The sequence below is a fragment of the Myodes glareolus genome, chromosome 26 (genome assembly GCF_982192425.1).
Source record: "Myodes glareolus chromosome 26, mMyoGla1.1, whole genome shotgun sequence".
NCBI classification, from domain to species: Eukaryota; Metazoa; Chordata; class Mammalia; order Rodentia; family Cricetidae; genus Myodes; species Myodes glareolus.
In genome coordinates, this window is record NC_142051.1 from 42,642,575 (window position 1) to 42,670,044 (window position 27,470).

The following is a 27,470-nucleotide window of genomic DNA, read 5'->3' on the forward strand; positions in this document are numbered from 1 at the left end:
CCTGGCTACTGGGGATGAGAGCAGTATAGACCAGGCCATCCGATGCCAGCTCTGCAGACCCCTGTGTGGCAGGCCATTCTGCCCCTCCACCTGCCCACTTTTATCCTTTGAGAGTGAGTAAGAATGGCCGGATGAAGTCTTAGAACCCCTCAGACTCTCAACAAATGGGATTCAAAACACCAAAGATTCTTGGAAGTAAGATGGAAGCTCACAGACACAGGTCTGTTGACAGAGGCCACTTGTTCGTTCCTGGCTGCCCAGACCACGAAATAATCACTCAGAAACTATTATATGCAATACTGTCTGGCCAATAGCTTAAGCATATTGCTAGCTAGCTCTTACATCTAGAATTAACCCATTTTCATTCTTTTATATTTTACCACGAGGTTCATGGCCTACCAGCAAGGTTCCAGCTGGCAGCTTACATCTTTCCCCTCTGGCAGCTCCATGGCACCTTCCTGACTCCACCTACTCTTTATATAATATATATATATATATATATATATATATATACACATATATATACATATATATATCTTTCAGCCTGGCTATATTCTGTGTTAAGCCACTGGCCAAAAGTAACTTCTTTTTTCATTAACCAATAAAAGCAACACATATACAGAAGGATTTCCCACAGCATGGGTCTCTGGGGACGTTACTATTGTTGGTGGCCTGAATACAGATGGGGGTTTTGTGAGGATTTGTAGACTCAGTTTACCACTCACGTTCAGGACGCCTAGGACGATAGCTTCCATTTGGATATTTGCCTAGACTATGAGCTGGTCATTCTTTCATTCTCTTGAAAACCAATTAATTATGCAAGTGTGTGTGCACATGCGCGTGTGTGTGAGCATATGTACCTGTGGTTATCAGAGGACAAATTGCATGCGTCTATTCTCTCCTCCCACTATCTGGGGTCCCAGGGATCGAGCTCAGATCTTAAGGCTGGACAGCATATGCCTTTATCCGCTGAACCATCTTGCAGGACCGGTTGCTTGTTCTTCGCCCAAAAAGTCTGAAATACAAACATCCAAACAGTAAAATGTTCAGAGCATTGTGATGCCCCCCGAAAGGTTTTGTGTTCTCTGCACATACAGGACCTTCTGCACAGGGCAGACTTGTTGTCACCCTTATAAATAGCACAAAGGCCCCTTTGGCTTTTGTGGCCTGGGGTGCCAAAGTCAGTTTACAAGGCGCCCCATGAAGTCACAGGTAAAGGACCTGACCTGCAGGCCCCACACGTCCAGGCTTCTTAAAGACCTTGTTTTAGGAAAATAAACCAATTAAATAATACTGCCCCCTGTAAAATCAGGCTTTTAATGGGTTCCACCGTGGAGTGTTCAGTGTGGCAGGTCCCGATGAGCTTGTCTGCTGCCATGCGGGAACTTCAGTCTTGTATGGCACGGGCACGGTTTCACACGTTTTATGGCCGTGTTCTCTCGTCCAAGTGCCGGTATGCCATTGTGCAGATGGAGGACCTGCGTGCCCTCAACGGTTTGCCTCCTTTTTGGTGGAAATGAAAAATGAAGTCATAAATTAAAGAAAAACACAAAGTAGAGTTTCTCCCTCACTTTCCTGGGGCAGCCGTGGAGGAACAACGAGCCAATGTTTTTCTGAACAGCCTAATCAAATTCTAGCGGCTTTTATGTGTTGACTTTTGCTCATAGATCCCTCCTCCCGTGGGAAGGCTGCGGGGCTTGCAGGGTGTGTGCAGCGCTTGTATTGGCGCACCAGGCTCCAGGACAGGGATCACCAAACTTCAGCCTCAGGGTCAAACTCTGCCTACTGCCTATTTTTGTTAAGCCATTAAAACAAAACAACAGAAGAAAGATGTTTCCTAACACAGGAAGATTCAGTGAGCGTCCGATTCCTGCTCCTAAATGGAGCTTGCTAGCTGGCTGCCTTGCAGGCCTTCCCCTTTGTCTGCCTATTGTTCTTTGACCCTACAGTGACACATTGCTAAGTGGCACTTGCCCTTTCCAGAGAAAGCTTGCCAGCCTCCCCCAAGGAAGGTAAGGAACGGGAGAGAGGACACGTGGCACCTCCTACCAGGCGTGGATGCTCTCCCCTCAGGGTTTCCACAGGCTCAAAGGGAGAAGTCAGCGGAGGGAGTTGGTTCCCCTGGAAACCTTCCAGAAGTTACCTGTTGCTTGTGAAAATTACTTTTCACATTGTATGAGCGTGTGTGTATGTGTGTGTGTGTGTGTGTGTGTGTGTGTATGCGCGCGCACATGCATATGTGCACACATGAATGCACATGCAAAGCCAGAGGTTGCTGTCAAGCATCTCCGTCTGTCATATGACACCTTATTTGAACCTGGAACTTAGCGTTTCAGCTAGGTCAGTTGGCTGATGAGCTCCAGAGTTGTCCCCTCTGTTTCTCCAGAGCTGGGGTGACCCCCTTTTGGACATATGACACTATACCTGGTTTTTTTAATGTGGCTTCTGGGTATCAAAACTCAATCCTGCATGCTTCTATGGTGATGGCTTTGTAATGAACCATCTCCCAAGCCCCAGCCTCTTTGCTTTCTGACCTCCTCGGGTTGACACCTGCACAGCAACCCCCTCATCCAGCCCTCTTAGTCTTTTGGCTATATCCTGATTGGAGTGTGGCCAGCTCCCTCTCAGCCCACGTGCTACTTGAGGAGGAGAGGTATTCCCGTCCTTCTACCAGGAGCCGAGCAACGCTGATCATATGCCATGTGCAAATCTAGTGGACTCTCCGGAACAGCTTCAGGAACTTGGAGCTTGCCCATTCGCCAAGCACTTTTTAAACAGTCTGTGTAACTCAGCCTTCACAACCAGCCCAGAGAGGGTCGCTTTCAGCTCTCTTCCTTACACAGGTGAGGGGCAGACAGAGGGAATAGATGGTTTGCCTAAGGTCACATAGCTGGTGTGTGATTAGAGCCATGATTCAAACCCAGGCCACCTGTTCCAGGGGATGGGGGAATGTGCCCTTGGCCACCATTGCCAAATGAGCCATCTCCCAAGCCCCACATACCAGGGGATTCTTTGCTGGCCTTGTTCCATTCATCTTCATTACTCCTTAACGAACTGTTTGATATTTGAACAAAGCCCACGTTCATCTGCTCTTCCTCCACCTGCGTCTCCGCTCCCCCCTTTTCTCTTTTCCCTTTCCTCCCTCTTCTCTCTCCCTTCTTCCTCCCTCCCTTCTTCCCCTCCTCTCTCTCTCTTCCTTCCTTCCCTTTCTCCCCTCCCTCCTCTCTTCCTCTCCTCTTCCTCTCCCTTCTTCCCTTTCTCCCTCCTTCCCTCCCTTCCTTCTTCCCTCCCTTCCTCCCTCCCTCCTTCCATCTCTTCCTCCTTCCTTCCTTCTCTTTTTTTGTCTCTCCTCTCCCTCCCTCTGTCTGTAGTAAGGTGTTAATGTTGGAAGTGCATGGTTTTAGGGTGTTTCATGAATGGGAAAAATGAAGAAAGGGCTCATTTCTGTTGACAAGGATTCTTGGCCCCCTCGCTGCTGACGGGTGAAAGGAGTTCTAATTCTCCTATCAGTCACAAGTGCTGCGTCTCTCTAGAACCTTTCTGCCACGGGTTGACATTTTAATGGAAATGCAGATTGTCTAAGACGTGGGAAAGACAGGGCTTCTGACTTACTGCGGAGGGGCCCCTAGGAAATGGTCCACCCCGTTCTCAGGAGCCCGGGTCCTAGGCGCCTGGAGGAAGAGCCATTGTCTCAGGTGTTGCCTGCACACTGCGTGGTTGGGATTCGGTCAGCATCGGACCGTGTGAGAGTATGATAGAGAGAAAAGTTCCACCACAGTGACACCATTGCCATGGAAATGTCACAGAGCTGCTACAGCAAGCCACTCTCGGGTCTTCGGTGGCACTGGGATAAGCCCATACACCGCCTGCACATCGCGTCCCATCAGGTACAGGATGTGACATCAGACAGTGTTGCTGGTCTGTATTTATGTCCTCTGGTTTTTATTGTCACTTTAGACTGTATTTCTTCTTACGAGGATGCCCTGATAACTCATCTTAGTTGTCAGCCTGACATACCTGTCAGAGGAAGCCGGTTGAGGGTTTGCCTCCTTCCGGTTCGCCTGAAAATGCCCGTGGGACATTTCCTTGGTTGCTAATTGATGGCAGAGAGCCCATCTTACTGTGGGTAGTGCCACCTCTGGGCAGCTGGTCCTGAGTGGTATAGGAAAGCAGACTGAACCGTGAAGAACAGAGACAGTCCGCAGGGTCCCTTCGTACCTCTGCCTCAGTTCCTGCCTCCAGGTTCCTGTCTTGTGTGCCTGTCTTGTGTGCCTGCTCTGTCTTTGCCTCCATGAGGAGCTGTAAGCTCCTCACCAGGTGGTTTTGGTTCTGGCGTTTATCACAGCCACAGAAAGCCAACCAGGGCGGATGCTTGCACTGAACGTCTTCCTAGTCGCCTGGGCAGCCTCACCAGGCGGCCTCCGGGAACAACTATCTGGCACCTTCTCAGTGTGTGTGACTTTGTCACCTCATGATACAGTTCTCAGACCCCAGCCCTGTTGCCGGGTGACGCGAGACTATGCCAAGACACCCAGGACAGCCACGCCCACTTCCTTGGGTAGTCTGAAGGTGCCTTCTGTGAGGGGCTGTGTCTAAGTGAGCTTTGGTGCCTGTCTTATTTTCTCCTGTGCTATGGAAAGCGATTTCGTGTGGTCCGTGATGTCAGGGTATGGACAGCCGTCGGGGACAGCAGTGGGCTTTCTCTGGCAGAAGCCAGGCTTTCCTGCTTTGCCCTCTGCCTCCTCCTCCCTCCCACATGCCTTTCCCTCTCTTGGTCGGCAAACCTTTGTAGCTATTTTCTGATGAACTTCACTTTCTCTCCTCAGTCATGCGGAGGAATCCCTTCGGTATGGACATCTGCTGCCGGAAGGGCTCGCGAAGTCCGCTGCAGGAGCTCTACAACCCCATCCAGGTAGGACCCCGGGCTTCTCTGCTGTCGGTGTGTTCTGGGGATTGGATGTGTCCTCCATTTCCAGACATTCTGCGTCCAGTGGTTGCCTTCGTGTTCAGCATCCTTAGTCTGAGGTCCAAGATACTCCCCGGCTGAAACTTTTGGATCTGCAGCGTGGCACAAGTGGGAAATTCCATGTCTGACCTCACACAGTGGGTCCCAGTGACAGTACAGACACACAGAGATCCTCTGTAATGCTATCTCCGGGCTTTGTGTGTAAGATACGTATGAAACACAAACGAACCTCGTGTTTAGACTTGGATCCTATCCCAAGGTATCTCACTATGCATGTACAAATATTCCAGAAATCTGGGGGAGGGGGACACAGATCTGAACCATTTCTTGTCTCGAGCATTTTGACAGTGTAACCCAGGAACATTCTAGAAGTTGTAGAAAAAGCAGTTTAGAGACGTGTGGAGGATTTGTGTGGGATGGAACTTTTGACCTTCCTGGGGTTTGGGCCTTTGAACTCACCTAGTCCCAGTATGTGACTAGTCCTAGTAGCTATGGGACTCTGAACTTCAAGAGCCTCCAGGCTTGTGAAGCCCCTTGCTGGCACTCCCAGAAAGACATGATCACGGATAAACTTGCCACCCACACCCCACGTGGGATTACTGAGACCCGGCCATGGCCTACATGCCGCACTGTCTACGGAAGAATCTCTGGCTGGGGGTATGGGTGTGAAGTGACTGCCGCTGTCCTTCTGGCTCGTTAGTTTAACAAGGTGGCAAGCATGGTGCCAGTGGCGTTGAGGAGAATAGAAAGCTGAACTTGGGGGAATTGCCTTTCATGGGAAGTGAGGGGGAGTCAGGAGGCCTGGTCACCATGGCAATAGCCACGAGTCACTTAAGGGTGAACGCAGAGACTCTTGGACTGGTCACGCTGAGGGAGTGTTGCCTAGCTGACTGTTTTCTGGAGCGGAGAGCTGATGCTAGAGCAGCTAAGCCGATGCCGACGGACTTAAGTAACTGCCGAGAAATGAGTGTCAGGGGAACGGTGGCCTGGTCGTGATCTCGGGGCTTTATTCATTGCTGAATTCTCAGTACCATAGTCCATGCTGCCTGGTGGGAGAAGATGACAAACTCTCGGAGTCATCTCAGAGGCCTGAAACCGAGATCTCTGTTCCACTCTCTCACCTACCACCTGTGCTCCGTTCCGGAGGACAAAAAAGGACTACCATCCAGGCACCCTTGGTGGCCTCACGGCGTCCAGAGATGCCCCCTCACTGCTCCGTCCTGGGGTTCCAGGTGTGACTTGGACAGAGCAGACACATGATTGCAAACAGAGTTGTCTCCTGAGTCTTCCCCTGCTGCCCTCTGCAGAGACTCAACAGGGATTTGATGTTTGGGTTTCCTTTGGTGCCCCAGTGACCCAGCCATCCTAAGTGTCCTCCTAGCCTTTCTACACTGTCATCTTCGTGAAGAGATCAAATCACACGTAGGGTTTCTGGTATGCTATATTGAAAGCTACCCAGACTACTCCATCACAAGCCATCCTCTCTCTCTCTCTCTCTCTCTCTCTCTCTCTCTCTCTGAACATCCTATGTTAATGAGCAACACAGGACGCGTGGGCAGAGTCACTTCCACTGTAACCGACCCTCTGGCCAGAAAGCCCGTGGGCTTTGTCTTGCCTAACACTTTATCCCCAGTGCCTCACACTAGACCTTGTTGATGTCAGGGGTCCCCAAATATCTGTGCGTTTTAAAAGAGTGAAAAGTCAGGTTTCATTTCCCACTCCCCACGTCTCTGGCTATGCAAGCTGTAAGGTGTGTTGAGTCCTCACCCAGGTGACAGCTTCCCATCTGCTGGGAGGACAGCACCGTCTGGGGTCTGTCACTTCCCTTGACTTCAGAGTCAGACTGGCGTCACCATTTCCTAGAGATGTGACTTTGGACAGGCTGCGTCACCACTCCGAGACTGCCATCCCTCTTTTATAATACGCCAGAACTAATACCAAGTGCTGGTTTCGGGAGGCGGTGACCTGCTGCCTGCCTTCCTGCTCTGGTCACTGCCTGGCCCTCTGCCGTGTGACACGCTGGGCTTAGAGGGTGGTGAGGCTTCTGTGTTGGTTACTGGCACACACAGGACTGGTGTGCATGACCCTGTATGGTGTCTTGACAGACCAGTCAGGAGAGGTGATGTCACCCCTCCCTCCCCACAGTGATGCGAGTATTGTTCTAGTGAGATACATTTAATCTTGACCTAAACCTTAGGATGGTGGGGAGGTGGCCCTGACCAGCACAGGGGAGGGCATTGGTAGATGAGTCACTGCCCTTCAAGGATGTCCTGGGCACATTGTCTGGGCCTCTCCAACCCACGCAGGCAAACATTGTTTCAGGAAGATCACCCCTGTTCCTGGGGATGTAGTCTGGGGATGTTTTTCTCTGGATCTAGCTTCCTTTACAAGTGGCAGTTATGCCCATTCCCGCACAAAGTCCTTAAGCAGGGCTTTGTTTTTGGAGAAGCAGCCCTGCTTAGCGGTGGGCCGTGGAATTGAAAGGAGGGGCCAAGTGCTCCAACGAGCATAAACAGCATCTCTTTCCTGAGTCATCTCTGCTTAACACTGGATTGAGCTCCCCTGCGTTTTCTCGTATTTTCCTACCAGCTAAGCTGCCGAGCCTGGAATGGCATAGTCGCCAAGGCAAGTGACAAACTCTTTGCTTGCTTCAACCCTAACTGTCCTCAGAAATGCTGTTCGCATCTTTGTTTTTGCTGACTGTCTATGTGGGCTTAATCCAGGATGGGTAAAAACAGAGACTATTTATTTTTTATGATGGGAAACTTAACTTCTTAGTAACCTTAGACACATGCCCTTGGCCAGATGCTTTCTGTATGAAGGATTCGTCTCATGGATCTACACGTGAGCTCTGGCCTAGATGGTCCTGCCCCTTTCATGGATAGGGAACTGGAGCTCCTAACTGTGTGTGGTTTATCCAAACCCAGGTAGCCGGTAGGAAGCCGTGGGGATTTAAGCACAGAAGGACCTCCACTAGTCTGGGTAGATTGCACACACTATCACTAGTGACTGGTAGTAGGTACTAGCTACTGTCACCATCGACACACCCTCAGCGGGAGCCACCCTCCCCCAAACAGTTGTACAACCAGCAAGGTTTTCACTGGGTCAAGACCCAAATAAGCCCTGGGACAGTTGGCTCTAATCTGACTTCTGTATCCAGGGTTTTTTTTTTATTATTATTTTATTTTTAGTACATTGAAAAACCCCAAACCATCCGAAGGACAATTGGTTAAGAAAAAAAAAAAAGAACAAAACCAACTTTGCAGCTGATATTCTTAGCAAAATAGCACTGTAGTGTCTTATAATTTTCCTGGTTCTCTGCTGTCTCCCTGGCCCCAAAATAAAACATAATTGCTGATCGGATCAGCTGGCACCGAATCACCCAAAGTTCAGGAGTTGCCAACCACACGATCGTGGGCCGAGCCATCTGCGGGCCGCCCCAGCTCAGTGCAGACCCACAGGGCAGAGTACTGCTCTCAGCTGGGCGAAAGGCTGTAATTGTCCCTGAATGCCAGTGAGGGCGAGACAGCTTGTCCTCCTGCCTCCCCACCTCCTGGCCCCTCATGGGTTCGCGGAAGTCCTTGCAACATCGTTCACGCGGCTCAGCCCTGCCCGGCGGTCGCTTTCTTTAGCGTGTGTGCCTGCCCTGTCATTAGAGTGTTTCGGGGGCGGGGGGCAGGATGCGTGGCTCCGTGCTGACCATGAGTGTAGAAGAAGCCCAGCTAAGCCTGCACGGGGCGTAGCAGATCGCTTGGGCGGCAGGCTTCCGAGGGATCCTGGATCCTGGTGTTTAGGGATCCAGTAGCGTTCTAGGGGACCTGTTGTAGAGAAAAGAGGGTCATGCCTTGCTGAATGTGCCTGAAATCCTGAGGTCTGAGGTCCTGTTACCTCTGTTATGGGACAGCCTCTTGATGTGCCAAAGTGAACTTTCTCCTCCTCCAGGGTAACACAGGGTAAGGGTGGAGTGAAGGGAGGAAGGGGAGGAAGGAGTCAGTGTTCACTGAACATGCCATACACATCTGTGACCACTCTAGACATTTTCCAAACGTGATCTCGCCATCGTCCTGTTGGGAATGGAACCCGGGGCTCTGCACATACTGAACAGTTATTTTCCCTACCACGGAGCCACAGCGCAACCGTCACCAAACCTTTACAACCCTCTCAGGCTAAGATCTCCGATAACCCCGTTCTTTAAGAGGGAGGGGGACGTCTTCCTCGCTTCCACCTGGGTGGCGTCTTCGGTCATGCTCAGCACATTTTGCTGGTCCTAAAAAAGAATAAACAGAAAGGGCCCCAGAAGAGAGAGAGCTGGAAAATACCGCGGCAGAAACCTCTCAGAGAGGATGAGGGGAGATGGTGTGTGTGAGCACCCCTCCCCCAAGTCCTGTGCACAGTGGGGACACAACAGCGGAGGTCACCCTTGAGTCAGGCCTTTGAAGACACATCAGATGTCAGAAGCTTACAGCATTACAGACAACAGGGACAAACAGCAGGGTGGGGGGCCACGGTCATTCACATTTAGAGGAAGGGAATGGCCTGGAGCCAGGATGCTGCTGGGGCCCGGTTGGAAGGGACAGGAGAAGCCTGCAGTCCCAGGAAGATGAAGTGGTAGTTAAGGTGGGTGGACAGCAGGGTCCCTGGGAGACACGCGAGTCACGAAGCAGCTGTACCTCTGACTCAGCCGCTTCTCTAAAACAGGAGACTCCCCAACTTTTGGCCTCATTACTGCCGTCTCTAAAGTGACGGTGTTGTGATTCACTGGTGGCTCTCAGCTTCAGCCGCCCCTGAGATACACAGAGCCTATGCCATTCCCTCAGTGGCTGATTTGATCTGGTCTGGAATTTTTTCAGCGTGTCAATGTGTTCCAAAGCTTCTGGGGGTTTTGTTATGGGCTTCAGAGTTCAGAAGCACAGGGCTGAAGGGCCCTTCAGGTCTTCATTTGCAGACACCTTTCTTTGAGTCTAACACAAGCCACCTTGTGTTCCTGCTTTCGTGATCAAAAGAGACTTCAGACTTCTGATATGAAGGCAATGTTTTCCCAAGGATAGGAGCTCCCTGTAGCTCCCCAGAAGGGGTGCCCAGATAACAGATTGGGACAAGATCCCTCCGAAAGGGATCCCTGAGCTCTCCTGTGAGAAGAAGGGAAGAACATACAGTATGGCCGGCCACCAATCAGATAAGGTTCCCGGGGATCAGTTGCACCTTCCAAATAATCAACAAGGAGGAAGACTGTCTGCTTTTGCAGTTGCTGTCTGGGAAGAGTGTTGGAGATGGTACCTGCCAGGAAAAGCCAGAAAGGGCAGCTCTTGTTCAGCCCTGGCTCTGCCGCATTAATCCCTTCATTACCAACCACCTGGTAAATGATGGGCCTGTCTCATTAGCTTCCTTTGACCCAACAGCTGTCCACCAGCCAAAGAGGGGTGAATTTAGTTGTAGTCTGGTTTCTTATGCAGAGCTGTTACCGATAGTTGGCCCGGCAGAATGGCAGCTGGCCGGCCAAGACAAAATAGTCCATGAACCTGCCCTACCCATACCGTTCTCTTGAGTGCCGCATTCATTATTCATGACGAGTGACATTAGGCCAGCGAGGATCGTCCCAAAGCCAGGGACAGTTGGGCTGCCTTTTGGGGCCGTGGTTAACAGCTCCATTATATTCAAGCAGAAAGCTACCCTGGTCAGATTTCCAATCAACCTAGGACAGGTGGAGACCTGGAGATGCAATTTAGGTCACAGGAGAGGAGTGGATACTTGAAGTGAGGGCGCCTAACCCAGTCATGTGACCTGGGCCATTTCCCTTGAAGAGAATCAGAGGAAGGTACCTATCTTACAGGAGAATTGAAGGCTTCACCTACCCAAGGCTGAGCAGAGAAATGGTCCATTCAGGAAAGGGCTTGCTTCACACACAGGAGGGTCTGTTCTACCCCAGCACTCACACAGAAGGCAGGGCCTTATAGTGCACACTTCTAATCCCAGAACTCAGGGTGCACAGACAGGGATCTCTGGGGCTTGCTGGCTCTGAGGGCACTGTGAAGGTCAAACTTTGTTGGTCAGTGATTGCCAGTCGTCAGGACCGAGTTAGGAGTCAAGCTAAGAGAACACAGTTTGTTTTGATTTATGTCAGATCTCAGACTCTGTGCGAGCTATACCCTCATTTGCAAGCCCACGGATGCTCCATGTACGGTACAAACATGTCCACTGCACGCAGGTCCTAGACAGCAAGCAGATACAGTGGCTCCCGTGGTTGTGTCTGCTCTGAGCCCCTTCATAACTCCGTGATCCCCTTAGGAATGGGGGTGTTAAGTAAGCCCCTCTTCGGGGTGGCAATGAGCCTTTGAGTTCATGGCTAACTCTGGCTGCCTCTGTAGGCTCGATACGTGGAAATGTGGAGAAGAATTGTGTGGAACTAACAGGGTTCCTCCGGGCAGTCTGTGTGAACAGATTCTGATGCATTTCAGTGGGGGAAGAAGCGTCGGGGTGACAGAAGTGACCTCAGCATTTGCCAAACGGTAACACAGCTGGACAAGCCACCATTTACCGAAAGTTATTTCCTGAATTACCCTCAATTAGGAGCAGCCCCTTCATAATTTGATCTCTCTGTAAATTACACAATTCAAGCAGCTTTGTGACCAATTGGAATTTGACCTTGTCCGGCAACAAGAGCGTGCCAGAACCTGGCTTGCTGTCAAGCTTTATGGACCCTACTGTGGGGAGGAGGGGAGGGGTCTTGCCCCCCCCCCATATACATACTGGTCACTGTAGATCTCAGGCAAAGGGCTAAACATTTTCAGCACTGAAGACTTTGCCTATAAAATAGGAATACAAAATGCAAAGGTTTTAGCTTTTTCAGAATTACATTTGAAAATATATAGTGGTCTAGGCGTACAACTGGCAAGCCCGGCTATGCTGTTGCTGCTGATTATTGTTAGTGTTGTTGTTAATGCAGAGGAGCCCTCCTCTGGGGATCACTTCCTGCTTTTCTTCCTCTGGAAATTTTCTGGTATCCACTGACAGGTAAAATGTGGAACAGGTGAAATGAATTTTGATAAGATAGTTTATCCAACCCAATGCATTCAAAATATGATCATTTCTATGTGTCATTGTTTTTTTCTTTAAACCACTAAGGTATCCTATGTTATCATTTTCATATACCGTCTGGGGTACAGGATTGTGTTTGACCCCAAAAGCATGTCTGTCTTTATTTGGCCTCTGGCTACCATATTGGATGGTGTGACCATTAAAATGGCCTTCACTATCAGTGCTTAGCAACAGGTATGTCCTTGGTTCATTCATTCTGGCTTCTTTAGGTGAGAAGCCCTTTAGCGGGTAGGAGCCATGTCTCGTGAGTCTGGGGTACCCAACTGGTTTCCTAGGCAGCCACAGGCAGGACTGGCCAGTGTGTCTTGTATTAGTTTCCTTTCTCATTTATTCCAAAGATTTGGGTCACAGCCTATCACGGCAGGGAAGGCCTGGCAGCTGGAGTGGCCAGCGGCTTATCACACCAGGGTGTCAGATAGAAAGGACCCCTCAAGACCCTCTGTCTAGCGAACCAGTCTCTTCCTCCAGCTGGGTCCCACCTCCTAAAACTTCCACAGACCCCACCCACCCACCCACCAACCCACAGTGGTGCCACCAGCTGCAGACCAAGTGCTCCAACACAGGGGTCTGTTGGGTACACTTCACAGTCAAAACCTACCATGAGGTGCAGAGGCTGTGCACACAGCCACTTTCTCCTGGACCCTGAGAGCTCAATGCTGGGCCGACTTCACTCCCCAGAGCCAGAAACAGCCAGACATTACCATGGATGGGTTCCTAGGTATCTTAGTTACAGTAACTATTGCTGTGATGAGACTCCATAATCAATGAAACTTGGGGAGGAAACAGTGTATTCAACTTAACTTCCACACCACAGTTCGTCACCAATGGAAGTCAGGACAGGAACTCAAACAAGACAAGAACCTGGAAGCAGAAGTAGAGGTCATGGAGGGGTGCTGCTTACTGGCGTGCTCCTCGTGGCTTGCTCAGCCTGCTTTCTTATAGAAAAACCACCACCAGCTAGGGATGGAACCACCTACATTGGGCTGGGCCCTCCCCCAATCAATCACTAATTAAGAAAATGCCCTACAGGCTTGCCTGCAACCAGAACTTAGAGAAGCATTTTCTCAGCTGAGACTCCCTCCTCTCTGATGACTCTTGTGTAGAGTTGACGTAACATAAGCTAACACAGGGAAGTTCAGGGAAGAAGAGTCCCTTCTTTGATCCAGGCTGGTGCCTCTGCATCCACACCCCCCCGCATACCAAAGGCTTCCTAAGAACCTAAGAGCAGGTATCCTGAGTGCGTCAGCCCTCCCTCTGCCCATCCGGCCACACACCTCACCCTACAGTGTGTCAGCTCTCCAACAGCAGTTTAAATGAAGGAGATGGAATTTGGAGCCCTAAGTCGTGAGTTCAGAGTCTATGTCTTCCACGAACTGGCCGGGCCACCATCAGGAAGAAATCCAGTATCTTGGGGGTTCGAGTCTCTCGTCTGGAAAGTGGGAGTGGCTGACATCCTTAACCTCGCTAACAACAACATAGCAGTTAAGACTTGGGGTCCTTAGAGTCAGGATCCTCAGAGTCACATCCATACTCACTGGTAAGAGAATTTGGAGTATTCTCCTAATCTCTCTGTGCCCCAGTTTCTTAATCTGTAAAGTGGGGCATACTGTCAGTTTCTAGGTCTTTGGGTTCCAAAATGAAATGTGCTGACTTACACGAAGTGTCCAAACAACGACATGACACCCACGGATAGCAACCAGTTTTTTTTTTTTTTTTAAGCCTTACTATTTCCAGTCTTAAGTCTTCTCATAGGGTTCTTAGAATACCTCTGGTCCCAGTGGGTGGATTCAGGGAAATGGGAGTGGGGCATCCTGTGCCTGTAACTACAGCCCCTTCCTGGCGGGGCCACGGCTCCCACAGACTCACACAGGCACTTAGTGAGCCAGGCAGAACACTCCCAAGCCAAGACTGCGTGTGCTGAGGCAGGAGACCATGTCTGACTCAGGAAGCTGGCACTTCTGTGGCTTTGGAACTTCATTTTTATTTCTTAAAAAAAAATAAAAATAAAAAAATGCCAGGCAGCTGTTTTTAGATGTTCCTTTTTTGAGCGTTCCCTGCCCAGACATAGTAACCATGTGCAAGTTTCCTCTCGATTCATGTTCCTTGCAGGCGGATTTCGGTGGAGACGGTTTGGCACCGATCTTTCATCTGCTTGCCGGAACTCCACCAAGTACTGGTGTTCAAAGAGGAGCGCAGCCGGTTCCGGATCATTCTTTTAATTACCAGAGGCCTAAGCCCCTGAGAGCAAGCACAAGCAGGCTCTGGGCAGGGCAGGCCTCGAGCTGCCCATTCAGAGAGGATCGGCAGTGGTGGTGCTAATTAGCCGTGGCCTTGCTGGGTTTCTATTGGCAAACATGCTGGCTCCAGAGCTGGGCGCAGATGCCAGCTGGGGGAATGGAGGGCAAAGTTAACCCACCTTGAAAACGCACAGAGCCTTGGGTTTAGTTCCCAGCGCCACATCCATGATAGCATAGTGGCGCAGACTTGGACAAATACCAGCACTTGGAAGGTGAAAGCAAAGAATCAGAAATTCAAAGTTATCAAATTTAAGGCCAGCCTAGGCTAGATGAGACCCTATGTCAAAATCAGTCAGTGGGGCTCAGTGGTGAAGGGCACTGGCTGCTCTTCCAGAGGACCTTGGTTTAATTCCCAGTATCCACGTGGCAGTTCAAGGCTGTCTGTAACTCCAGTCCCGAAGATGCCCCACACATTGGCAAAACACCAATGTACATAAAAAATAAATTAATTAAAAACAAACAGGGTTGGAGATGGCTTGGTCAGTGAATGTCTACTGCACGAGCGTGAAGGAACTGAGTTCACATCCCTAGCACACATATTTAAGAGGGAAAAAAAAGCTGGTGTTTGGTGTGGTGTCCTGCACTGTAATGCCAACTCTGGGGAGGTAGGCCCAGGAGGATCCCTGGAACTCATTGGCCAGCAGTCTTACAGAATTCAGATTCAATGAGTGTACTGTTTGAAAGTAAATAAGTAAATAAACAAATAAATAGTAAGGTAGAGAATACCAGGAGAAGGTACCTGATAGCAACCGCCGGCTTCCACATGCACACACAAATATGCTCGCACACACGTGAACTGTACACAAATGACATAAATCAAGCAGAAAATCCGTTTGTTCCCCAGGAGAAGAATTGGAAAAACACATGCCGATGATGTTTGACAATGGAGCATTCTGGTTTCTCTTTTTCAACCAGAAAGATTGGCAAGAAGGAACACTGTCCAGCCACTGTGTAGGGGCAGACATGAACTGGAGAACCCCCCCCCCCCCCCCCCGCACCGTCTTACAACTATGCGAGCCCAGCTGTGTACCCAGCCGGAAGCTCAGCACTTCAGTGATTGACATTCCCGAGGACCTGTATTCCAGGACCAATGGGCTTGTTTGCCAGTCACATGCTGATTTGTAGGGAGGTTGCATGCCGGAATGATGGTTTGAAAATGAGGAGGCTTGAAGTTTGTCTCAAGGCTCGCCCTTCAAAGGCACAGACTGGCGTACCGTACCGCCGTACCCCCTGCCTCCTCCGTCTCCTGCTCACCACGCTTGGGTTTCACATCCCCCGAATGGCACATTGCGGTTCAGAAAGCCAGTTGCATCTCTGTGAGTTTTCTTTCATGTGACAGGATAGATGAGCTGATCTCTGGGAAGCAGGGCTCCTTTAAAAGGAGCTGGGGAGTTCACATGCAGCTGACATCCAATTATTCCTGGTCATGGGGGAAACAGACTGAATGAGAAGCTGAGATCTCAGATAGGCTCCTGGCCTGCTCCTCAGTGAGTGGCCCTCCATCCCACATACCCTCAGCATGCCTAGGAACAGGCTGGCGCATTGCTGTCCTCAGAGCCCTGTGCAGTCAGCGAGCTGCCCACCGTTTTCTTAATGAGGACCAGCCAGAGAAACAGAAAGCCTTTGTTTATCTACTGCCTTGCGGAGTCATTCATTCATTTTACTGCCCGTAATAAAGTGCCATTTTTTTCCTTGAGCAAGAAAATAGTTGTTTGAGTTATGAGGAAGCAGCATATACCAATGCGATTTTCATCTTGCTAATAATAAGAGGAAGGGGCTTTTAATTGGTGGACCGCTGGCCTAGTGTGCACCAAGCTTTGCGTTTGGTCCCCAGCACTACATAAAATGGGGCACATTGTGGCACAGACCTGTAAACCCAGCACTTGGGAGGTGGCGACTGCAGAATGAGTTCAGGGTCATCCTTGGCTACATAGTTTTTTTTGAGGTAGCCTGGGTTACTTGAGATCCTACTTCAAAATAAATAAACCAAGCACACACATGTACACGCACGCACATTACAGAAATTCAAGCTTGGGTTTTCCTGGAGTACAGAACATGCACTAGATGAGTGGAGGAATTATCCGTGAGATCTCTCTCCAGAATCTGATGATGTAACTCAATCAGAGAGGAAGGCAGGATAAGCATCGTGGTACGATAAGGCCTTGCCAGAAGCAGCATTGGCAAATTGCAGCCATTTGTCATCCAATTAATGTGCAGGCGTAGTCTCCTGTACCCCAGGAAACCCTGGCTCTATCAGGACCCCCTTCCATTTTAACTTCCCTGTCCAGATCCAGCACAAACCTTGGAAAGCCCCTTCACACCCGACCTCATGGTTCCCACAGGAGGGTTCTGGGTGAAAACCTTAGACACAAGCACCTGTGTGTGAGACACGTCATCAGGGCTCCGGCAAAGGATCCTGGGAACAGTAAAAGCCATGGCAGCCTTCAGGAATGCTGGGCTGCTAAAGCCATTTGAGGGGATGGGAGGCAGGCAGTGCCCCTCTGTGGTGCTGCCTTGACCTTGACTCCGGCCATTAGAACCTGTAGTTGCTGACTTCCTACACTGTGGTGGACAGAATGCTTCCCCAGATCATGGGAGTTTGCTGCCTTATGTGACAGAGGGGACCGTGCAGCCACAGTGAAGAGTTTTAAGATTAGATTGTCTGGACTCTCAAGGGAGATTCACTGTGTATCATAAGCCATCAGATAGAAGCTAGGCTGTCGCAGACAGACAGACAGACAGATAGACAGACAGACTAGGCTGGAATTGCAACTCATTTGGTACATGAGTTAAAGCCTGAATTTCATCCCTAGCATCATGGAAATGGCACATGGTAGCGCCTGCCTATAATCCCAGCACTCCGGATGTTGATGTAGGAGGATCAGGAGTTCAAGGTCATCCTCCGCTACACACAGAGTATGAGGCCAGCCAGGGCTATCTGAGATCCTGCCTCAAAATTAAGTAAGTAAGTAAATAAATGCAGGAAAAAGCAGAGTGGATTTTTCCTGAGTTCCTAACAGAGGAGCCTTTATTGCCTGTACTTTAACTTTAGGACTTTGGCCACCAGAACCCCACAAAAGTCAATCATAGGTTCTTAAACTACTGAGTTTGGGGTGACCAATTGCGGCAGCAGTAGAACCCTACTATGCCCGCATACCTTTGTAGTAGGAACACTTCCTTACATGGAGGGTCCAAAGGAAGCCTGGGGGCTGCAGGCCTGTGATCTCAGACAAGAAGAGTCCCACACCCCACTGAGTCTAGAAAATGGGACTGCAGATGCCTTCGGGTGTGTGAATGGGTTTATGTCCCAAAGCTCCCTCCAAAGAGGAGAACTTCTGGGTGGAAACAGCAAGTCAGAGGCTGTCTGTGCTGCTGACCACAGAGGGAATCCTCCTGTCTCCCTCAGAGAGGATTGTGAGGTTCTGGGAAAAGGCATAGCAAAGCCAAGGGTAGTCCTTGCCCCACAGGTGATCCGACCACTGGCTCGTCACCATTTACACATCTCCAGGGAACAGCCAGATGGAGCATCTGTGGTGTCTGCCAGAACAGAGAGGGAGGGAGGGAGGGAGGGAGGGAGGGAGGGAGGGAGGGAGGGAGGGAGAGAAGAAAGAGGAGGGAGCCAGAGACTGACAGGGGGGAGGGAAGACAGGGAGACAGAGAGAGGGAGAGAGGAAGGGAGACAGAGACAGACAGACACAGAGAGAGGCAGCGATGGAGAGGGAGAGAAAGGGAAAGGAGACACACACACACACACACACACACACAGAGAGAGAGAGAGAGAGAGAGAGAGAGAGAGAGAGAGAGAGAGAGAGAGAGAGAATGAACCCTGTGGCAGTCCCCAGTAAGATTTGTTAAGACTTGTTTTATCACAGTGTTGTAGCATCCCGGGGTCACAGAGTATTCACAAGGCCAGCCCCACTGGGATGCAGTTCCGTGAGGGCAGCAGGTGCATGCCATGGTTCAGTTATGGTGCATCCCCATGTGTCATGTGTTAGAAGTGTGGTCTACAGTGATGGGAGGTGGCGTCTCTAAGAGAAAGCTAGCTAGAACGCTACATTGAGCACTTGGGGACCTGTCCTAGGAGACAGGGATTAATGGAGCTCTCCTTGGACGTCGGGTCAGTTCCCTGGAGAGCATTCTCGAATACAGGACCCCTCCCCATGCTGTCACCTCCTGTCAGTCGTGTGAGCTCTCGCTTCCGCACACAACTCCTTAGGGTGCTGTTTGCAGGAATGGGTGCCATACAGTTGTGCTTTCGCCCCCACCACTGTGAGCTTAAGAAAGGTCTTTTCTTCCTCGGCTGCCCTGCAGGGGGGATTTTAGTCGTGGCATTCGGGAGGGCATCCTCTCCCCATTTTACAGGTGCAGCAGAAGGAGGCTTGAGGACTTTAATATTGGATAGTTCTCTAAAGCAAGCCTTTTTTAAAAAATTACTTATCAGGGGCTAGAGAGATGGTTCGGTGGCTAAGACAGCTCGCCGTTCCTGCAGAGGACCCGGGTTCAGTTCCCGGCACCCATATCAGGTGGCTCACAACTGTCTGCAGTTCCTGTTCCAGGTGATCTGATTCACTGTGGCCTCTCTGTACACACACTCACACAAGTACACACATATACATCAGTTTATCGTGTGTCTGTGCATCTGTGTGTGCGTGCATGTGTCGTGGGACACATATGAGAAACAGGATATCGTTGTAAAGCTGGCTCTTTCCTTCTACCTGGGGAATCGAACTCAGGCAGCCGGCCTTGCTCAGCAAGTGCCTTACCCACTGACCCCCCGGCCAGCCCTCAGTTTTAATAAACAGTAGGTGAGGTAACACCTGTCTAGACCAGAGAGGGCGGAGAGCAGGCAGATTCAGAGCACATTGTCCTCCTCGTTACAAACGGGGGTGGCAGCGAGCAAGGGACTTACCTCTCCGTGTGCCTCAGTTTCCCTCTCTCCCCGCATACATTGTGGTCACCAAATGAAGAGAACTCAGCAAAGGCTTGCTCTGTCCCAGGTACACCCGATGTGTGACTGTCCCCCAGCCATAGCAGCAGTGATCACAACCACAGCCACAGCCTTCCAGTTCAGGGGTCAGTCTGAGAAGTCCTGTAGAGTAGCTACAGTTCTCTCTTGCAGTTACCCATCTTGATGGAGGTGGGGGTGGGGCTGTGAGGAGAGTGTGTAAGTTTGTGGGCGTGGCTAGAATCAGGCCCTCAGCTGAGAGTCCTTCTCATCAGAGTCCGGGACTTTGTTGAGATAATCAGAAGGCTTCTTGGACTCTAAACTAAAAGTGTCCTCTCCCGAAGTTGTAAGCCGTGGATAGCTGCTGGCAGACTGTAGAGTGTCGTGCCCAATCTAGTTAGTGGCCTTTTTCTGTCTATTCTAGACCTAGTCAGAGCCTGCTGTGTCTATGGTTAAAGTACTGGACACTGTTGGTCAGTCCTGCCTCCGTGGTTGAAAAATGAAGTCAGGAAGGGTTGCTTAATTTTGGTCCTACTCATCTTCTGGGACGGAGAAATTGGCCTCTGTCCGCTTCCCTCTGCGGCCGCCATGAGATGCGGCTCAGTCCACGGCACCTCACTTATCCGAGTCTGTCTCCATTCTGAAAATGGCAAGCAAGCAGAAAGACTGATGAGTGGAAGCCCTGGAGAGCGCAGGACATTTGCTCACTGTCCTTGGAAGCCGGGCCCCTGTCTACGGAGGACGAAGATGGGTGGGAAACAGGCTGCCAGGCAGAGTGGCAGAGAGCTGGCGAGAAAAGCCTTGAAACAGAGCGGCCTGCGCCTCATTAACATGCGCTGTGTCCTAGCGCAACTACTGGGGAATTGTTGGAGCAATTACATTCAAACCTCAATTTTGAAGCTTGAAAAGGGGTCAGCGCATAATTGGCAGGAGGAGAAAAGGAAAGAGATGGCCTCAAACAATAGGTATTTAAGTGGCTGTCACTGCCAGGGAGCCTGAGATCCAGGGGCCAGACCCGCTCCTCAGATCCCTAGGAGGTCAGGCATGGGTGGTCTCTGAATCCCACACGGGCCTTCTGGATGCTGCCTTTGGCTTTCTTGGGATCAAAGGGACTCGGGGGAAAGCTGTGTGATACTTGGGACCTCTCTGTTGAATGAATTCATGAGGCCATTGGTGCCTGTCACCTCTTCACCTGATTGATGAGTGAATGGAGGGAGGGAGTAAATGAACGAGTTAAGGCAGGAACGCGTATAAAACAAAGGTAATGATTGTGAGAGAGAGAGCTGGGCAGGCAGAGCCTGGCAGCAGACCTCAGGCTGCTTGAGATGAAGTTCCCGTGACATTTTCAGGTACGCCATTCAGCTTTGACAAGATGCCCCAAGCAGGCTGGGTGGCGTCCACGGGGGACCCGCTTCCGCCTGCTTCTGGAAGCTGAAAGGCTGAACATCAGGTCTGGTTTCCCACGAGGATTTCTTCCAGCTGTGTCCTCATGGCCTTGCCAGTGTGGTAGCACAAATCTGGTGTCCCTTCTAGACTTAGCACAGCCGGTCAGGGCCTGGCCTTTGAGACCCCGCCTATCTTAATTAGACCTTTAAAAGCCCCGCCTCTGGGGCTGGAGAGAGGGCTCGTTTGGTAAAGCCCTTGGTGTGTAAGGAAGACCAGGGTTTACCCAACACGTGAAAACCAGCCATGGTGGTGCGAACCTGTAAGCCCAGCCTTGGGGAGAGCTGGAGACAGGAGAATCCCCTGAGCTCACTGACTAGCTCACCTAGTCAAATCCGTGAGCTCTAGGTTTAGTGGGAGACCCCATTTCAAACAAAACAAAACAAAAAAACAAACAAAAACACTTTTGGAGAATAACAGAGGACGAGATCTCTGACCCTGGTGCACACATGAGTGAGCACACCACACACACACACACACACACACACACACTGGAAGGGAGGATGCTGCTTAAGCCCCAACAACAGACAGATCAAAGTTAGCTTTTAAAGTCTGCCTTTCTGGCCTTGTCCCTAAGCATCTGTATGAATTCCACTGAATCCACAAAAATGACCTTCCCTTAGATGAGAAACCAGAGGATCCAGGGTTCCAGAGCAAAGATGATCGCCTAACGATATATAAAATGTCCTGACCACGCCCCTGGGGCTCCCAGGGCCCTCCTGGGTCTCTCCTGGTAGATAATAGGCAACTCACTCCTGTTCCTTACTTTTTCTAAGAAAGCACAGTTCCTGAACCGTCTTCCCGAGGACTCTTCAGTGGATGTCATGGGAACCCAAGTCTGTGGCCAGCGGAGCATTGTGGGATCTCATTTATTTTTCCATCGTCTTTCCCATCTCCAAATCTTGCCCTGAAGACAGTGAAATCTCATTAGCTTGTCCTCCGTGCGTTCAGAATATAGCATTCCCTCCGTGTTCCACTGCAGAGGGACCAGGGATGTGAGGTGACTAGTGAGAACGTAATCAGGGAATGCGGCGGAGCTGGAGGCACCCAGATCTGGCCAACCCGCTCCCCAGTGAGGGCCTGCGATTCCCTTAAACACACACAACACACGGCAGAGCCTTGACCCTCCGTAAGGACATTGACTGAACACACGAGGTTCTGTTTGTTCGTGAGAGACCGTCTCTTTCTTAGGGTCTCTTCTACTGTGAGGACTTAAAGTATGAAAAAATGCATTTTTTAAAAAGAAATATCCTTCATTTCAGGTTTCCCACTAATTATGACTGGCTTTCTCCCAAGTTAGCTGGAGCTATTTTGGGGAAAGATTTATAATGATTTTAATAAGAAAAAGCTCTCTCGGAGCCTCGTAAAACTTTCTGTGCAGCCCCACCTAACAGCATCCATCCCCTCTTACAATTATGTCACTAAAAACTTCCTTCTCAAAGAGCGGGACCTTTGTCTATTCATGTGACCCGTAAAAGAGGCATTCATGGAACCTCTGAGCGCCAGGCAAGCTGAGACTTTATAGGGTCAGGCAGAGCGGGGACGGGAGGGAGTCCCGCTGGCTGGGGGAGCAGGTTTCACGCTTGTTTCACTGGACTGCATCTCATGGCCTGCTGCTCTGTGGGACTTGGTTCTTAGGAGTAAGCCCTTGCGTGCGTGCGTGTGTGCATGCGTGTGCGCGCGCACATGCGCGCACAGGCCGGAGGAGGATGTCAGGTTTCCTCCTCTGCACCTCTGAACCTTGTCCGCATGAAGCAGGGCCTCTCACTGAACGAGCTAGGCTGGAGGGAGGCCAGCAAGCACCGGTGTGACCCTCCTGCCTCAACCCTTTGTCCCCAAGTACAGGGGTGACAGGTGTACATGACCACACCCGGATTTCCTTTTTCACTCTGAGAACTTCATACATGTATGCAATGAAATAGCATCATGCCACTCCCGCAGTCTTCCCAAATATGACTACCTCCTCCTCCTCTTTCTTAAGTTCATTTAACGCTGCCCATGTAAGCACGGATGTGGGGCCATACAGTGAAGTATGGGCAGCCTGCCATTGGCCACACCCCCACAAGAGTGATTCCTCGCCCATAGTAGCCATGATTGGGGTGGAGCCTAGTGATTGCCTCTGCCCTCAGCACTCTGTGCTCAGAATGTGATGTGGCAGCTGTTGTTATGCATGGATGTCACTGCTGTGGTATGCCCCTGGCTGTTTAATGCATCTCTGACTTGGTCCAGGAGGTGGAAGAAGGTTAGGGCAGGTCCCCAGCTGTGGGACTGTGCCCGTGGGTGATGTGTTGCTGATGGAGACAACAGGGTCAGCATTGGTGGCCTAGGTAGCCATGGTGGTGTGGTAGCCTTACCATGCCCAGCTTTGCTCGTGCGTTCGGTCTTCCCAGCCCAGCAAGGCGGACTTCCCTGTTTTGATTTGAACCAAATCTGACCACCACAGGCTCTGATACTGAGTGCTTGGTTCCCCCCTGGCGTTTGGGGACCCTTGTGAGATGGGGAGAGTAGACAGCTGGAGGCAGACCTGTGAGGATTCTGCCTGGCATGAGGTGGAGAATCTCCCCGCCACATGCTCCCACCAGTATGAGGTTTGCCCAAGTGATGGACCCAGGACCTCTGACTGGATCCTTTGAGACCATGGACCAAAAGAAACCCTACCTGCTTTTAAGTTGTGTGTGCCATGTGTTCAGTCACAGGAGGAGAAGCTAAATGATGAATTCCAGTAGGCAGCTGAGAATGCCGAAGTTCAGAGAGGTTAAGAACTTGCCTTGAGTCACACAGCCTTCCCAGGAAAGTCACAGGTCGTGACCCTCAGCCTTTTAAGCCCATAGCTCCTTGTCTGCCACCAAACACAATGTGCTAAACGATGATCTACCAGGGTCCTTAGGTGGCACAGGACGCGTGTGATGATGTTTCGGGACTTCAGCGCTGGGGAAGGCCCTTGCATCTGTAATCTCAGGCCTGGGAGGCCGAAGCAGGAGGATCATAGGTTAAAGGCTAGCCTGGGCTACTTAGTGAGCTCCCCCAACTCAAAAATAATAGGTAGAAGGGGGGGCTAAGGGGACAGAGCAGAGATAGACTGTCTAGCATTCCCACGGCCCTGGGAAGAAGGGAAGGAGGAAAGAAGGAAGGGGATTTTAACTGTTGATACAAGGGGAGAGTCTAGGTTGGGTTGGCCTGTGGGCGTGCTGTCTCTGAGGGCTAGACTGATGATGTTAGTTAGCTAAGGTGGGAAGACTCACCCACTGTGGGAGGCACCATTCGCTAGGAAGCAGAGAGAGCCAGCCCGGCGTGGGCACGCGTGCTCACTGCTCTCTGCTCCTGACTGTGGCTGTGGCGTAACCAACTGCTGACACCTCGACCTCCTCACAGTGACAGGCCATAGCCTGGAAGCGTGGGCCTAATAAAGCCTTTCTCCCTTAAGTTGCTTTTGTCACAGCACCAGGACACAAAGCTAAGACGGAAGGTGTGAGAAGTCAGGAGACGTCGTCCTCCTCCATTCAGCCTCCTTACCTCCAGTTACCTCATGCTGACACCCCTCAGCCCCCACCAGCCACTCACACCCAGACAACTGCCTAGGGTTGTTTTCCACATTCCTTCAAGGAAAGAAAAGGGCAAAGCTATCTTTTCCTGGCTGTCAGGCACAACATGAGCTATCAAGGCTCTCTGGGTTTGAAGCGCTTCCAGCTCGCTTCTCAGAAGGCAGGGATTTTGACTCTGGGCCACGGATGCTCCGTGAAGCATGTTTCTGTTGTCCAGGGTAACAGAGCCTTGATGGCTTCCTCAACTCGGGCAGGTCCTTCCCTCCCTATTCAGCCCCATTCTGGGTCCCTCTTTCCCTCCCAGCCCCGGGCCTTTGCACCTGGCCTCACCTCTCCTCAGCGGATCCCAACAGGCTCAGGTCAAGTATTCTTTCCATCTCTCTCTGTTTCATGCCTTCTTCCATGCTGGAGTCTGTCACACCACCCACCTATGTGCCTGATACCGTCTAGGAAAGCCGCTAGAGCCGGATGGGTAGACAGGCTGGCAACTTGAAACTCCAAGTTTTGTGACTGAGCCCTCTGGCCTTTCTTTTTAAGATCTGACCCGCAAGGCACGTGCTGAGGAGCCCTCTGCAGTCAGGCTACCCAGGTATCCCAGCCCAGACCCTCAGGAGCCACATTTGTCTCTGTGAAACAAACGACAACCTGGCTGTTCCTAGAATCCAGATTTTTTATTTTCCTAGTTTTCATGAGCAGCGTTATGGTGAGAACGTGGCTGGTCTCCACCAGGGGTCCTATTGATACTGGGTCCCCAATGCCACTGCAGTCTTTCTGAGTACATCAGTACCATTTCCTGGGGAGTTCCAACTCTTGGGGGACCACGTTAGTCCCCGAGAGTGTCGGTTGCTAGGAAACGGCCCCCTCACACATGCACTGGTCCTGCTTCCTGCCACCAGCCCACGAGCCTACCCAGAAGCCAGGCAAATCATATTTCTCTTCTCCAAGATGATGAACTAAGCTAACCCTTTATAACTCCCCCAACCTCAGGCATTCTCTAACAGTATCAAAAAGTGCACCAGGGCAGGGCAAGAGCAATCTCAGTGTGTGTCTCAGGGTCTTTATAGTCTGCTCACAGTCTCAGTGGGCCAGGCCACATGGGGTGCCACCTCCTCTGAATTGTGGACTCTTCCAACCCCACGTGGCTGTTGGTAGAGTTGTTTCTCTCTAATATAGAACTCACAGCAGCAAGCTGCTTTGGGCCCAGGGCTCTTCTCTCTCTGAGCCCCGAGGAATCCAAAGCTCATGAAGGATTGTTGCCTGGTTAGCTGGGGCCACTTATGACACACATGTTTCCTGATTAGCATGGTTAATCATGAAATAATTTCACTTACATTTTCAGGGACTGGGTCACAAATAGTAAACACAGTGATAGCCCTTTCTGTCTCAGCCTCCAGGGCAGTGGGCACAGGAAAGGAACCCCAGGGCTCCACTTAGGATTCTGCCTGCCACCCTTGCTGTGTGGCCTAGGGCGAGCTGTTTCACCTCTCTGTGTCTTGCCGAGGTTTGTTGTGAGGATTAAATGAGTTGGTTCATGAGATGTTCCTAAAGCAGCTCCTGGTAGGTGGAGTGCAGGTGGTACGCCAGCCATTCTGTACAGGTGGTAAGTCCTGAGGCAGCCCGGCTCCCGTGCCTGGATCCCGGAACTGGATCTACCAGCTGGAAATTGGGATCTGAAGACTTGGGTAGGGGAATGGCAGCAGAGCCTTGAGGAGTCTGGCCACCTGGGTATCATGAAGGAGCCTCACCAGTGTCAGTGCCAACGGAATGTGGTGTGGAACTACCCACTAGCACTGTGGATAAGTGGGGGTGTGCCCCGCCTCATTTCTTGCCATTGAAATACCTCAAAGCAGAGAATGACTTGTCTTGGTGGATGGATTAGAATTCTTCCGTCAGGGATTGTAATCTGGATGAGCATCAGCAGGGGCTGCAAATGTAGCTCCATTGGTAGAGTGCTCCTTTGGTGGAGTACTCAGTTGGTAGAGTGCTCCCTTGGTAGAGTGCACCTTTTTTGGAGTGCTCCATTGGTAGAATGCTCAGTTAATAGAATGTTCCTTTGGTGGAGTGCTCCCTTGGTGGAGTGCTCCATGGTAGAATGCTCCATGGTAGAGTGCTCCCTTGGTGGAGTGCTCCCTTGGTGGAGTGCTCCCTTGGTAGAACGCTCCCTTGGTAGAGTGCTCCCTTGGTAGAGCGCTCCCTTGGTAGAGTGCTCCCTTGGTAGAGCCCTCCCTTGGTAGAGCCCTCCCTTGGTAGAGCCCTCCCTTGGTAGAGTGCTTTCCTAGCACACACATGAAATCCTGGGTTCAGTCCCCAGCGCTATATAAAACATGGTGGCACATGCTTGGGAGGTGAAGGCAGGAGGATCAGAAATTCACTTCCTCCTTTGCTACATAGTGAGCTCACGGCTAGCCTGGGCTGTGTGAGACCCTGCCCTTTAAAACAACAACAACAACTAGTATTATCTGGCACAAACAGAGTGAGCTGGATGTCTACATCTCACTTGCCGTCTGCTCGTGGGGACGTTCCGGGGAGTTCCCGGGTTCTGCCGGGTTCCAGGGAGTCTAGCGTGGGACATCTCCGAGGCCCCCGGGGACATGAACTGCTCACCTCTGCACCACAGTCAAAGGGGCAGCCTAGGAGCTGATCCCAGAGCAGAACTCTCTGCAGAACTCTAGTCTTCAATCTGCTGCTGAGTCCTATTCCTGTCACAAGGAAACCTCCGCAGGGTGGGTCCCACAGGAGTGGGCACAGCGGGTGGGGAGACCACAGCTCTCCTCACTGACTTCTCAGTCAGGTCCCCAGGCAAGACATTCCCATTTCTCGACTGCTCAAACGTGGCGTCTAATAATCCAACTCAAGTCATTTATTGACAGTAGGAACAGAGCTCGCTGGTACTCTGCCCAGATTCCCTGGCATCCCTTAGAAACTTGCTGAGTCATGTTTCCCCGAACCTGGCCTCTCATGGTGCTGCTGCGGATGCACACCTACCCAGGTGGACAGAGCTGGCAATGACCTGTCCCAGGGCAGATTCATCCAGAGGAATCAGTGTGCCAGAGCTCCTTGGAGAATGAAGTTGGGGAATCACCCTGAAGTTGGACTGTATACATTTGGGTTCCCCTACTTCTCCAGGAGATGCTCGGGGCTTGCCACAGAATTTTCCAGGCCCAGCACTGAATGAAAACTTG

General features: G+C 51.1%; 1 protein-coding gene across 3 annotated transcripts in view; it reads left to right on the forward strand.

Moving 5' to 3' along the window:
• Chst11 (carbohydrate sulfotransferase 11) overlaps positions 1-27,470 on the forward strand; it is a 197,478-nt gene that overhangs the window by 98,605 nt on the left and 71,403 nt on the right. For all 3 annotated transcript variants that reach the window (XM_048418211.3, XM_048418210.3, XM_048418212.3), the window contains exon 2: positions 4,827-4,912. In XM_048418211.3, the coding sequence (XP_048274168.1) occupies positions 4,827-4,912 (86 nt within the window). The remainder of the gene's footprint in view (positions 1-4,826; positions 4,913-27,470) is intronic.